Raw genomic sequence first — 14,172 nt, forward strand, 5'->3', positions numbered from 1 at the left:
TGCGGTTTTAAAATTCAAAAAAATATGAATTATGAAGATCCAACGGCAGGCTGCCACCTGCCACTAGGATGCAACAAAAACATTCCCTTTCCTTAATTACTGTGTAAAATGTGTCCTGTAGCTGATATTCAGCACTGTGTAAAGAGACAGAGGGATACAATCTCTTTATCAAAAGAGTTCTTCAACCTGCTTCTGTCAATTTACCCAACCCCACATGCTTCTTTCACCAGCTGCAGATCTACAGTGATCAAAGGACTGCTGGTTAGTTCATGATCTATTAGCTCATAGCGGCATAGAAATAAATCACTAAATTGAAAAGAAAATGGGACAGCTCAAGGTTCCTATGTGCAGTTCTCTTGACAGAGCTGCTATGTATGGATCAAAAGTAAACATATTATATATACACTTTGTGACTAAGAAAAATGGGGAAAAACAGATTATGGTGTGATTCACTACCATGTTACTCCAGTTTTACACCAGTATAACTTTTTTTTGCAGGGATGAATCAAGCTGTATATCGGATCTTAAATTCTAAAAAAGCCATGACTGAAGCTCATTGTGCTAGGTACTGTTTTTACTGTTACCTCATCCTCCCCCTCCCCAGCTTTCTTCCCATCCCTATCTTGCTTGTTTCATTCCCGTGGTGTGGTCTATTGTAATCTAAATTACAAGATCTTGGGGCAGGGACTTTTCAATAAGTGACTGTATAGGTTCTAGAACAATGAGGTCTTGATCTTAGGAGCCCCAGTACTACAAATAAACAATAACAAAAATAATAACAGATTAGTGTGAATTACAGGGCTCTGTCTCAGGAAGGCAGTGGCAATGCCATATCACAGCAGTGTGTCTCAAGTGTAATTACTTGTGAAAGCACAGCCTTAAAGTGAAAAGATGTTATTTTGGGGGTTGTTCTGTAATAAAACTGAGGGGTAGGGATCCAGGAAAAAAGAAATAGAGACAGAGATCTATATATTGAGAAAAAAATAAGCAAGGAGAGAGGAGTCAGTTGTTGCACTAGCTTGAGGTAAGATGCTATTGCCATCCTGTTCTCGCTACCAAGCTCAATCTTTGTTTCACTTGTGAATATGAGCAGCAGAAGTCTCATCACAGAAATTCAGACATCTGTTCCTTCATCCATGCTATACTATTATTGGATCCACCTGAAAACTTGGCAGCTGGATTGTAACATCAGCTGCCTAAAGAAGCACTGGTGGAAAGCATGTGAAAGGATGAGGTCTTTGCTTTCAAGTAGACTTTCCTAAGTTGGTGGTGTGACATCACTTCACTACATTACAAGGGCCAGAGGATGTCACACCTGCAACTGTTTGTACTGTACAACAATATGGTTAATAATACTCTCAATAGATTTTAGCATATTAAGGCACTACCATATCTGGTACCCCCACAACTACCTCTTTTCCTGGAAGACTTATGAATAATTTTCTCTATTACAATGCTTTCATAAGCTGCAAACACATCTTATACTGCTACTGCAATCCAAACATGCCATGGGCCCAATGAAGTCAATGGGGGGGTTTCTACTGAAGTCAATAGGGCCAGGATTTTGCCCCATATCTAGAGATATTTGGGGGGAGGAAGTGGTGGTCAATATATTAATCATCACCAAAAAAAAACTGTGGTTTTTTTTCTGTTTTTTTGGTTTTTTTAATTGGGGAAGAAAGGGATGATACTTTCAAGTCTCAGATACCTGAAATGTAACATTCAAATTTCTAGACCTCTTTCCTTGTCCTCTGATCTCTGGGGCATTAAAAGACTGGAACAGGGACAGAAGGTTCACAGTGCTCTTCTTCTTGCTTGACAAAACAAGTATCAGTGGTTCTGTCTGATCTGACCCAACTGAAATCAGTGGTAATCTTTCCATTGACTACAGAGGGCTTTGTACTAGGACCATAAGGCCCAGCAGTGGGAAACATAAAATCATAGACTCATAGTTTGTTTATGAGAAGGTCATGCAAGACAGTTTCAAAAGCCTTATTAAAATCAAGATATACCATATCTACCACTTCCCCGCCCCCCATATCTACCAGGTTTGTTGCCCTGTCAAAAAAAGCTATTAGGTTGGTTTGACATGATTTGTTCTTGACAAATCCATGCTGAATGTTACTTATCACCCTGTTATCTTCTAGTTATTTGCAAATTGATTGCTTAATTATTTGCTCCATTCCCTTTCCAGGTACTGAAGTTAAGCTGACTGGTCTGTAATTCCCCGGGGTTGTCCTTATTCCCCTTTTTATAGATTGGAACTATATTTGCCCTTTTCTAGTCCTCTGGAATCTCTCCTCCATGACTTTTCTATGATAATCGCTAATGGCTCAGATATCTCCTCAGTCAGCTCCTTGAGTATGGACATATGTCATCCAGTATTGGTGACTTGAAGACATTTGACTTGTCTACGTAATTTTTAACTTCTTCTTTCCCTATTTCCCACTGATCCTACCTCATTTTCACTGTTATTCACTATGTTAGATGTCCAATTGCTACTAACCTTTTTGATTAAAACAAAAATAAAAAAGTCATTTAGCACTTCTGCCATTTCCATATTTTCTGTTATTGTTTTCTCCCGCCCCATTGAGTAATGGGCCTACAATGTCCTTGGTCTTTCTCTTGCTGCTAATGTATTTGTAGAATGTTTTCTTGTTAACCTTCATGTCTCTAGCTAGTTTAATCTCATTTTTGTGCTTTTGCCTTTTTAATTTTGCCCCTACATACTTGGATTATTTGTTTCTATTCATTCTTTGTAATTTGACCTAGTTTCTACTTTTTGTAGGACTCTTTTTTGAGTTTCAGATCATTGAAGATCTCCTGGTTAAGCCAGGATGGTCTCTTGGCATACTTCCTGTCTTTCCTACTCCTTGGGATAGTTTACTCTTGTGCCCTTTCAAAAACTGCCAACTCTCTTGAACTGTTTGTCCCCTTAGATTGCTTCCCATGGGATCTTACCTACCAAGTCCCTGAGTTTGCTACAGTCTGCCTTCTTGTAATCCGTTATCTTTATTGTGCTGTTTTCCCTTCTACCATTTCTTAGAATCATGAACTCTACTATTTCATGATCACATCGCAGAATGCAGCTCCACAGTATTATCTCCTATTCTGAGTTCTGTTTTGCCAGAAGATTTACACCTGTTCAGAGAACCCACTAACTTATTCATTGCTAAGTATTGAATAATTAAGTCAATATAAACAATGTTTCCTCTCTTTCATTATACCCTGTCTCCTAGGCTACACCCATTAGTCATCATTTTGCCTTTAAAAATATGAATTCTAAAAGATTATCCTGTCTGTTTACAGAGTTGGATCTCTACTAATTCCAGATAACAGTGGAAGCAAAAAATTAACATGATTTTTATGTCACAAGAGAGGAAGACCAGCTTGTAAATAATAATCTCCTTTCACAGGCCCACAAAGTTGACATTCACTCCTAGGAAATTTGCCCTCTGCAAAATTACAAATGTTCAACATACAGGAAAACCATTCTGGTTTTTAAGCTATCATAGATGCTTATTGACTTTTTCTTCATAGGAAGCTTATTAAACCAAATACATTTTAAATGCATTTCAGAACACAAGTTAATCACAGAAATATTCCTTATCCAGATAGTGAATGATGATTTAATAAGTTAAATTTAAAATAAGCACTTCATAGATTAAGCCCTCCTTAACCTTTAGCACGCTGCTACAGACTGCAAGAAAAAAAGGTATCTCTTTACTTTTTAAAAGTTGAATATTTCTTTCTCTGAATTACATTTCCAGATTTAATAATAACATCAATACTGGGCCTGATGCAAGCTCTGCTAATGTCAACAATACTCCTATTGACAATGTATTTTTGCATCATGTCTGTAGATCAGACTCTCTAAAATAAAATGAAAATGGTTTTTGAAGGGCATGACAGTAAAAGTATTATTTTAAGAATGTTTAGGCAGCCACAAGCAAAATGTAGCAGGATGGAAGTACCTTGCCAACTTTTATTCCTCAATAAATCCACTATTTCCTTATCTTTCTGCATAGTTAAGTTACACTTAAGACATGATCAGACAAAAGTACTTCAAATTTAAAGGGACACTATCCAAACTTAAAGGTCCCAAATTTGATCAGTCAAAATTGCAGGATTATAAGGAGCAGATTCAGCCCTGTGGAAAGTGGGCAAACCTCCCATTGAATCCCATTGACCCATATCACAGAGCTAGATTCTGCCTTAAAGCTTTAATTCTGTCTCAGATCCATAATTTGGTTTTCCAACATTTTAAATGATTTGTGCTTATGATGTGCTTCCATCAGCCTCCAATCTAAACAGTTGATCCACTCAGATTCTGTCCTCCAAAAGGATCATATTAGCATATCTGTACGACTCCTGAGTCTATGATCATGGATCTCAACAAGGGGATTAGACCAGATATAAGACTAGATAGCCAAACCAACACTGAATTCTATATGATACAAACAATCTAGTGAAAAGAGGATTTGGATTTTCAAAAAGCCTTTGAGAAAGTTCCTCTAGAAAGGGGGAAACTAGGTAGTCATGGGGTGAGAGGTAACATTCTATCTGGAATTAGAAACTGGTGAAGAAACAGGAGACAAACAGTCTGGATAAATGGTAAGGTTGTGTACATGGAAGAAAGTTACCACTGGGGTGCCCCAAAGATACCTGCTAGGATCAGCATTATTTAACATAATTAATTATCTTGAAGGGGATTTAAATATTAAAATGGCTAAACTGGCAGTTAACACACATTTACTTGGTAGTCTAAAGAAGACTGAGAAAGCTAAGGAAGACCTAACAAAGCTAGATGAGTAGACAGTCTGTGCAGATTAAATTGAATGTGGACAAGTGTGAGTGCATATTTACAGCAACAATTTGAGCTTTTCAGAGAGATCATTGAGTTTGAAGTTAACTGTAATCATTCAAGTAAAAGATCTAGATGTCACAAACTAGTCAGAAAAGAATACAAGATGTAAGACCATATTAAGAAGCAGTTAAAGAATGAACAAAAAACATCATAATGCTATTATCTATATCAGTGGTTCTTAAACTATGGAGCAGGCCTCCTAAGGGAGGCACGGGAATGTGTCAAGGGAGGCGCAAATTGTGTGGATTTTTTTAAGAGCTCTGGTTGTCAGCCCCAGGTGGCTGGGGCTCATGCAGAAGGGGCACGCACACCCAGGAGGCAGGAATAAAGGGGACACCCGGAGTCCCGTCGCACTGGGGCAAAAAAGCCGAAGCCCCGCTGCCAGGCCTCTCCTTCCCTGCCCCCCCAGTCCTTCACTGGGAGGCAACCCAGGTTCAGGCTCTCCTTCCCTCCCCACAATCCCTCACCTGCAGGTGGCGGGGCTCTGGCTGTCAGCCCTGGGGTAGCAGCAGCAGCGCAGAAGTAAGGGTGGCAGTGAGGCTATAAGTCTGCTGTGAAAAGTGATGACAAATATCATTTTTCACACTGCCACCCTTACTTCTGCGCTGCTGCTGGTGCAGTGCTGCCTTCAGAGCCGGACACCGAGCCAGCACTCTGCCTTCAGAGCTGGGTGCCCAGGCAGCAGCCGCTGCTCTCTACTCTGCCTTCAGAGCTGGGTGGTGGTGGTGGTGGTGTGTGTGTGTGTAAACTATTACAGACACAAAGAAGGGGGTCCCGATCAAATAAGTTGGAGAACCACTGACCTATATAAATGAATGTATTCTCATGCACAATACTATGCTAAGTTTTGGTCACCGCACCATATGAAGCATGGAGCGGAAACTGGAAATACCCTGAGAAGTGCAGTAACAATTGTTACATTATACTGGCAGTTAACATTTGCTCTCCTTTACCTCTGCAACAGAGCACTGTGGGCCAAATTTGCTAAGGGGCCTCAACCTGGCCCTACAACTTTTGCACCTACAATCAATTAACATTGAAATGTGTCAAGAGCTATCAATTTTGGGGTGGTGATCATTTTTAGGCAGAGGTGGTGGCATTTAGATAACTAGCTACCTGATTAGCGCGTGCAATCTGGTAGCAAGATATCTAAATCATATCACTTGCACACATAATTATTTGTACCCACAAGGGACTGAGCATGCAAAATGGGAGACTTTTTTTTTTAATGTGCCTTATTTGGTCTGCCAAAAACTCTAGCTCTCCTAAATTCATTTGTTGATAGGAGAATGGTACATTTGAAATGATGAGAACATTCTCTCACCACAATGTAATTATTGTTTACTGAATATAACAAATGTTTAGACTAAGTGACTTAATTATTCCTGATTAGAACTTTACAAGATTATACATCCTCCTCCTTGAAAATACAAATCTTCTCAGCTATTATATTTAAGGTAAACTGCAGAACCAAGAAAGCCAGGAATCTGGCCTAACATATTTATGTGGCTTGCAGAAGCATGTAGACATATAAGAAGTACATACATGTGTGGAACCGTCTTCTCTGCTACGTGCCTATAATTTTCAGTACACCGCCTAAGTACAAGGATCCCAGTTTCTTAGCCCTTAGAAGAACAGGATTCTTTCAAGTTTTGGTAGAAGAGAACAGAGCAAGACATTGTTGATAGGAGAATGGTACATTTGAAATGATGAGAACATTCTCTCACCACAATATAATTATTGTTTACTGAATATAACAAATGTTTAGACTAAGTGACTTAATTATTCCTGATTAGAACTATACAAGATTATACATCCTCCTCCTTGAAAATACAAATCTTCTCAGCTATTATATTTAAGGTAAACTGCAGAAGCAAGTAAGCCGGAATCTGGCCTAACATATTTATGTGGCTTGCAGAAGCATGTGGACATATAAGAAGTACATACATGTGTGGAACCGTCTTCTCTGCTACGTGCCTTTAATTTTCAGTACACCGCCTAAGTACAAGGATCCCAGTTTCTTAGCCTTTAGAAGAACAGGATTCTTTCAAGTTTTGGTAGAAGAGAACAGAGCAAGACATCTGGAGAAACTCACGAAAGCTCATGCTCAAATAAATTGGTTAGTCTCTAAGGTGCCACAAGTACTCCTTTTCTTTTTGCGAATACAGACTAACACGGCTGTTACTCTGAAACCTGCAGTGGTTTGTGTAAAACTAACTCCTTACCAAGTCAACTCCTTAGCTCTGGTAGATCATATCAGCCAAGAAGCTATTTATAATAATCACAGGCTCGGATCCACACAAGGATTTAGGCATTGGAATGCTGAGCATTGCAACACCTAACTTTTAGGCACCCAGAAAATCACAGGAACAACGTGATTCACAAAGACTGAGTTAGAGCCCTAGGCTCCCTATACAATGAATGGGGGGAGAGAGTCACCTAAAGAATGCAATCCACAAAAGCCAGCCCACTAGGCAGGGAAAATGTGTATACTCGCCAATGGTAGATGCTGACAAAAAAGAGTATAAAACAGGCGTAAAAATTTTAAGGCTCCTTTACATTTCCAGAGTGGTGTAAAGGAGCCTTATTGTAAAGTGCAGTATGGCCTTATACATGCTTATGGTGCTTTAGCGTTTAGAACTGGTCTACATATTTGGACTGAAAAAATTACCTATCAAAATGTGCTCCATGAACTGTTTGCGACTGACCTTTTTGGAGATGGTCAGTAGCCAGTATAAATTGTGAGTTTGAGTCCCCAGCCCTCACTTGCTCTTCAGTTGCCTATGATGTAACAATGAGCATATGGCTGCATATATTTGATGACTAATAATTAGAAGTAAGGGTCAATACTAGCTATATTACTATTAGACAGAGGGGGGTTGGTGATTTCCTCCAATGCTTCCCACTTCCATTCTCCATCCATTGTATTGTAGTTTAAATAAATTACCAAAATAATTGAAACTAGCTGGATTATATTGCATTATTTTGACAAAAAATGCAGAATTTTAAAATACTGTGTGCAGAATTTTTATTTTTTTGGTGCAGAATTCCTCCAGGAGTAATTTATGAAGACTATTATCAGGTCCGCCCTCAGTCTTTTTTTCTCAAGACTAAACAAGTTTTAAACTTTTCTGCATAGGTCAAGTTTTCTAAACCTTTTATCTGTTTTGTTGCTCTCCTCTGGACTCTCTCCAAATTGTCCACATCCTTCTTAAAGTGCGGTGCCCAGAACTGGACATAGTACTCTAGCTGAGGCCCTACCAGTGCTGAGTAGATTGAGACAAAAATCCCATGTCTTAGATAATGCATCCTGTTAATAAACTCCAGAATGACATTAGCCTTTTTCACAACAGTATCACATTGTTGACTCATATTCACTCTGAGATCCACTATAACTCCCGCATCTTTTACAGCAGCTCTACTTTTAGCCAATTATTCTGCATTTTGTAGTTGTACATTTAATTTTTCCTTCCTAACTGACATACTTTGCACTTCTTTTTATTGAATTTCACTGTGTTGATCTGACCGATTCTCCAATTTGTCAAAGTTGTTTTGAATTCTAATCCTGTCCTCCACAGTGCTTGCAACCCCTCCCAGTTTGGTGTCATCTGAAAATTGTATATGCATACTCTCCGTTCCATTATCCAAGTCATTAATGAAAATATTGACTAGTACCACATCCAGGATTGACACCTGTGGGATCCTACTAAATACAGTCTCACAGTTTGACGGTGAACCATTGATAACTACTCTTTAAGTACAGCCTTCCAACCAGGTTTGCACCCACCTTATAGTACTTTTGTCAAAACCATATTTCCCTAGTTTGCTTGATTTCCTTAATTTGCTCACTGAAGATTGTGAGGTGCTCATACACATCATAAGTATGGGGGACACATGATAGAACTTGCTAATGTGTATGAAAACTACAAATTGCCTTTTCTTACCAAGGGTTTTACCACACATTAGCTAAAACATGGTTAGAACACACTTTCTTCCCAGTGAAGGTGCACCCTTCAATGGGTATGTGGGGCTGCTTCATCGGGGTATCTGAGATGTCAGACACCGCTCAGAGGTAGTTAAATATTATTATTTCCATAGAGAAGTGAGGCAGTGAAGTTAAAGAAAACAGAGCATTTCAACTGCCCATCAGAACCTGAGGTGATTTAAAGAATGATGAAAACAGTGATAACAATTCCATTTTCTTCACGAAAAATATAGTCAAAAATATCGACTAGCTCTGGGCAGGACAATGGGGAAAATGAGAGCCTGAAATTATAGAAATAATCCTTACCCTTCACTGATTTCTTCATTGTTCAGATGACTTGATATTTCTGCTATCAGACCCTAAATGATGTGTTTTTAGAACCCTCCACCTCTACAACGCAAGACTGCCCCCAGGAATCATGTGTCATCCAGAAGCAGCACCGCTCACCCCCGTGCTCCAGAGCTATCTGGCTGACCCCCAGCTACTGCGTGACTGTAACCGAGGGGATGAGGAAAAGCAGAGAGTCTTCTCAAGACAGGCACTGCACAGTACTTAATTTGTCCCAGGCCTCTGGCCCAGCAGTTCATAGTCCTGGCCCTTCTGCCTTGCTGCAGCAGTTATGAAAGTAAAACAATTGCTTGAGGCCCAGCACCTCTTTCATCACAAATTAAGCATTGGCACTGCCTGTTCTTCATGTGGTCTTTAGTGAGACAATCTAGAACCTTACTCTTGCTGTTGGGCTGAGTTAATGTTTGGGTCACTTCAAAGGCTGAGTCCGATAATGAGATAATGTGGCATCCTCTGCAGTGAAATAACTTCAGCAACTGCTACTTTAGAGATGGTAGTTGAGGGTAGTTCTCATCATTGAATAATGTCGCCTAGGTATGACCTTGTGGTCTATTATGCATATCAAACAGTGAATGCACCCTATGAAACAGTCCTTCCTTTTTTCATTAAAAGACAATGGGAAGCTTAACTTTTATAAGCGAGATCGTTTTCTTCTAAACATTACAGTCGTTTACAACCCAGGGTTAAAACTCCGAGATTTGCAACTGATTACAAAAAAAAAGCGGCCCATTATTGAGCCCTAACTGAGTAATTTGCAGTTTATTTCACCCTAGCTAATTAAAATGTAATCAGTATTGTTTGGCAATGTGCATTCTGTCAGCAGTTTTACTTCGGAAAAGAAATCATGCCAAGAAAAAAACAAAAAAAGCCTTTCACTAGGAATTGGCTTGATCTAAACTGGCGCCTTAGCCACTGAAACTCTAAAACAAATAAGTTACAACCGGCTGACAGTGCAAGCCCATTCCAAGATAAAGAACTGTTTTACATGTTTTTCCTGCTTTCGAGACATTTTCTGAGACGAAGACATTTTCATAGCAAGCACTCTGCAGTTTCAAAATCCAGGACAACTTCAGGTAAAACCTTGGGACTGCACGTGCTCTTTGCCCCACACGCGAATGTGCAGGTTCAAATACTTTCCCCTTGCCCTTTCTGTCTGATATGGACAGTCAGTAGCGTACCCCAAGCTCTCCACACACACACACCCGTTTAAGAGGGGCTCTTTTGCATTCCCAGGCTTTTTATTCTTAAATTCAGCTACAGATACGAGAAAGCTCTTGTTGCAGTCGAGACATCAAAACATTTGGGTTTTATTTTCCTATTGAATTTAAAATATGTACCGGTGATCCGGTTTTTAAAAAGCCCAGCATTTCAGGTTTCAGAGTAACAGCCGTGTTAGTCTGTCTTTGCAAAAAGAAAAGGAGTACTTGTGGCACCTTAGAGACTAACCAATTTATTTGAGCATGAGCTTTGGTAAACTCCTTTGCTTTGGATGAACAAAGCGGCTTTAGGCAACTATTTCCCTCGCAGTTTGTGTTTGTTTCAATGCACTCTAAAAGCACAGAGAGGAGAGAAACACAATCACTTCCCTCTCACCTTTTCCCCACCCGTGTTTTGGGACAGATCTCTACAGTGCTAATGGCTCCCTCTGTCCAAATAGGTGGGAGGCCAGTTTATTAAGGGGAGAGAGGGCTGTTGTTATGTGCAATTTAAAGTGTTTTCACCATTTCCTTCTGGCCGATGCAGTTCAGTCTTTACATCACCACCGAACAGGTGTGGGGGGGGGTCGGAAGAGATAGTCTAGAGGGAAGGTGTGGACATACCGAGTTGGAGACACGATTTCCTAAGAAGATCTCGTCCGCGATGTCCTAAATATGCTTTTTGACCCACCAATTTAGGTGTGGTTCATTTTACTCCAGACAGGTCTCGAGCTCATGCACCTCGACCTATTTCCCAATGTCTTGTCCCATTTCTGCCCCACCCCCCATCATCATCATCATCTCCGCCACCACATAGACATTTGTCCCGCATAGCTTGTCGCCTAGTTTGTAGTTCTATTATAACCACCAACTCCCCATCCGCTTTTATTCTGGCAGATCGGAACAGAGGCTACAAACTCTTGACCATCGCCCTTAAGAAAACATCCCGAATTTTCAAGCAGAACGTAAGAGAAATCCAACTCCAATGATGAACTGTAATAAACACTTGCTTCTTAACATCAGAGCAACCAAAACTCAGATCATCTGCCCCTCAGACTTTCTTCAGCATTTAAACCCCCCTCCACACACACACACACACACACAAAGCACCAGTGTCTTGTCCTACTTAGTTTTCACACCGCTCTTAAATCTCCTAAAAACCAGAGACGTGCGCGCTTAGCCAACCATGCCAGGACATCGCCTGCCGCCCGGGCATGAATTCAGGAGCCCTCGGAGGCTCTGGGCTGCAGGTCCTGTGTAACAATCAAAGGAACTACCAGAGACAGGTTTCAGAGTAACAGCCGTGTTAGTCTGGATTCGCAAAAAGAAAAGGAGTCCTTGTGGCACCTTAGAGACTAACCAAACTGGGCACCTGTGAGAGGGAAGAGAGCTGCCTTGCCTGCATAAGTCACCTTCCCCGGCACAAACTGCCCGCTTCAGTGAAAAACCCTGCCAACAAATCCCTGCACAAACAACCCCAGTTCCAGCCGCGCTAGGACATTTACAGATGCAATTAATAGTCAATGGGAGCATTTAGCGAAACACGCGGCAAGCACAGCGATCTGCCCCGGTAAGACCCGGTGCCGGGATAAAAGCCTGGTTTGCACAGCGTGAGGACGGGTCCGAAATACCACTCATTCTCGTTCTGGTCGCCCCGGGGGTTCCTTGTGTTGGCGGTAAGGCTTTCCACCTGCCTAAGCTCTGGGGCGATCGCAGGGGCTGGGGGGGGGGGGGGAAGATGTACACCCTGCGACATAAGCAGCCCCTTTTGGGAACTCCCGCCCGGGAAGTTTGCAAAGAAGCGATGAAGACCAAGCCGTCCCATGTACACCCACTAGCACCCCCTCCCCCACCTCACAGCACCCCCCACCCCACCCTGAACGTGCACTCCCCCAGACCTGGGCAACACTGCCCAGCGGCGTCACCGGGCCGAGGGCTTGCACGCGTGGAGAGCGCGTGGAGAGCGAGGGGCGGGTGCGGGGTCTCTCTTCCCCTATTGCGCTGCGACCGTACCTGGAAATGCTTGAAGAAGGCAGATATGCGAGTGATCTGCAGGCTCAGGCACCTGGAGGTGCATCTGGCTCTGTAGACACTGACAGTGGAGAAAGACTCGTCCTGCTTGCGAGCAGCAGCAACCCCAGCAGCTGCAGCCAGGCAGCCCCAGGAAGCCGTAATCCAAAGGAAAAGGGTCAGAGACCCGGCGGGATCCTTTAGCACCATCGCTGTGCGCTGGGTGGGTGCTGAGGAGAGGAAGGGGTGCCGCAGAGAGCAAGAGACGCCCGGATAAGCCCCCCTGCACCGATCTGGTGCTAGACTGGACTGGGGGCGGGGGGGGGGACCTCAGCGCTGCAGAAACTAAACAAGAAAGTTCAATCATTCAACTCTCTTCACCCCCCTTCCTCCCCTCCCCAGCACACACCCCTCCCCTTACTCCCAGGAGGGGGTGGGGTGAGGGTGACAGGAGGCTGTGCCATTGGCTGCAAGAAATGGGAGTGACAGCAGAGCCGGGCTGCCTGACCGCAGGCAGGGGACAGAGAATGCGAGGGAGCTGGTGAACTTCTCCGAGGTCCCCTGGACACATGCTGTGTACACCCTGGGCTGCTGCAACACACTGGGACACAGACCCTGCACAGTAACTCCCCCACCCCCTTACATGACTAGCACTCAGCCCAGCCTACACGGACCCTCAGCTGTTCCTAAATAGACACCCCAAACACAGACACCCCTAGCACACATGTAGACTCGGGCATTCCTAAACACACACACACACACACGGCTTGACGGTGCCAAGTGCTGAGCCCTGTTAGCTCCCACGGACATCACAGGGAATTGAAGACACGCAGCAACCTGCCGGATCTGGCCCTTAAACAAGTACACCTACTTATCCTCGGATACAAACATGCCTAATGCACCCAGGCAAACACAAACACATCCACAGACGGACTAAGGCATATAGACCTAAATAGACACACCCAGTATGCACAGAGACATGCACACCCTGGGGTCTGTTGATTTTTCACTGTCAAAACTCATATTTACTTTGTTCTATTAATAATATTGCTGTGTTCATATGCCTTATTTTGACTTATGAACTCAGATATATTCATTCATAAATGTAAATAAAGCTGAGAAATTCAACTAATGGACAATTCCTCTAAGTCTCTTTGTTAAGGTCTAAAAAAGTGTAGTGAAATTGCAGCTTGGGGTTTACTGAAGACTGGGAGTTTTCCCATATTAAAATCCCAAGTCAGTACTAACCATTTGTTCCAGGCTGGAGCTTGCATAAAATTTCATCCCATAAAATTTCATCCTAGTGTGTTATTTAAAAATTAATTTTTATAAGTCATTAGTCCAGTGCCTTTAGGTAATAACTACAAAATTAAAATGATTAACATCTTGCCCTGTTTTAAACAAAATAGCTAAAATACACATACAAGAACTATTCTCTTTCTGTTTTCTTTTTAGTTTGCATATTTACAGTGCATGTACGCAGTACAAAACACATACATTACATTATGCATTAATTTTAAAACACTGTATGTAAACTCCTATTGCTGCAATAAACCATACGAATAGAAGGAGTAAATGTTCTTTTCTAACAGTAGTCTGTGGATTAAATCTCCCAAACTAGGTGATCCCAAGCTTGTATCACTTGTCAGAACTGAGATTTGGGGCCATTACAGGAGGTGTAAATATCTCTGCTGTTGAAATAATTTATAAATTATTATGTCAATGGTCTAGAGGCTGTTGGAGTCTCTTTTGCTGAATATATTTTA

At 41.9% G+C, this 14,172-nt stretch overlaps 1 protein-coding gene across 1 annotated transcript in view; it reads right to left on the reverse strand.

Moving 5' to 3' along the window:
• Positions 1 to 12,773, reverse strand: part of ANOS1 (anosmin 1) — a 182,348-nt gene extending 169,575 nt beyond the window's left edge. The window contains 2 exon segments of the mRNA XM_073327881.1: positions 12,410 to 12,730; positions 12,732 to 12,773. Of these exon segments, the coding sequence (XP_073183982.1) occupies positions 12,410 to 12,730; positions 12,732 to 12,773 (363 nt within the window).
• Positions 12,774 to 14,172: the final 1,399 nt, after the last annotated feature.

This window comes from Lepidochelys kempii, chromosome 1 (assembly GCF_965140265.1).
Source record: "Lepidochelys kempii isolate rLepKem1 chromosome 1, rLepKem1.hap2, whole genome shotgun sequence".
Taxonomy (NCBI): Eukaryota; Metazoa; Chordata; order Testudines; family Cheloniidae; genus Lepidochelys; species Lepidochelys kempii.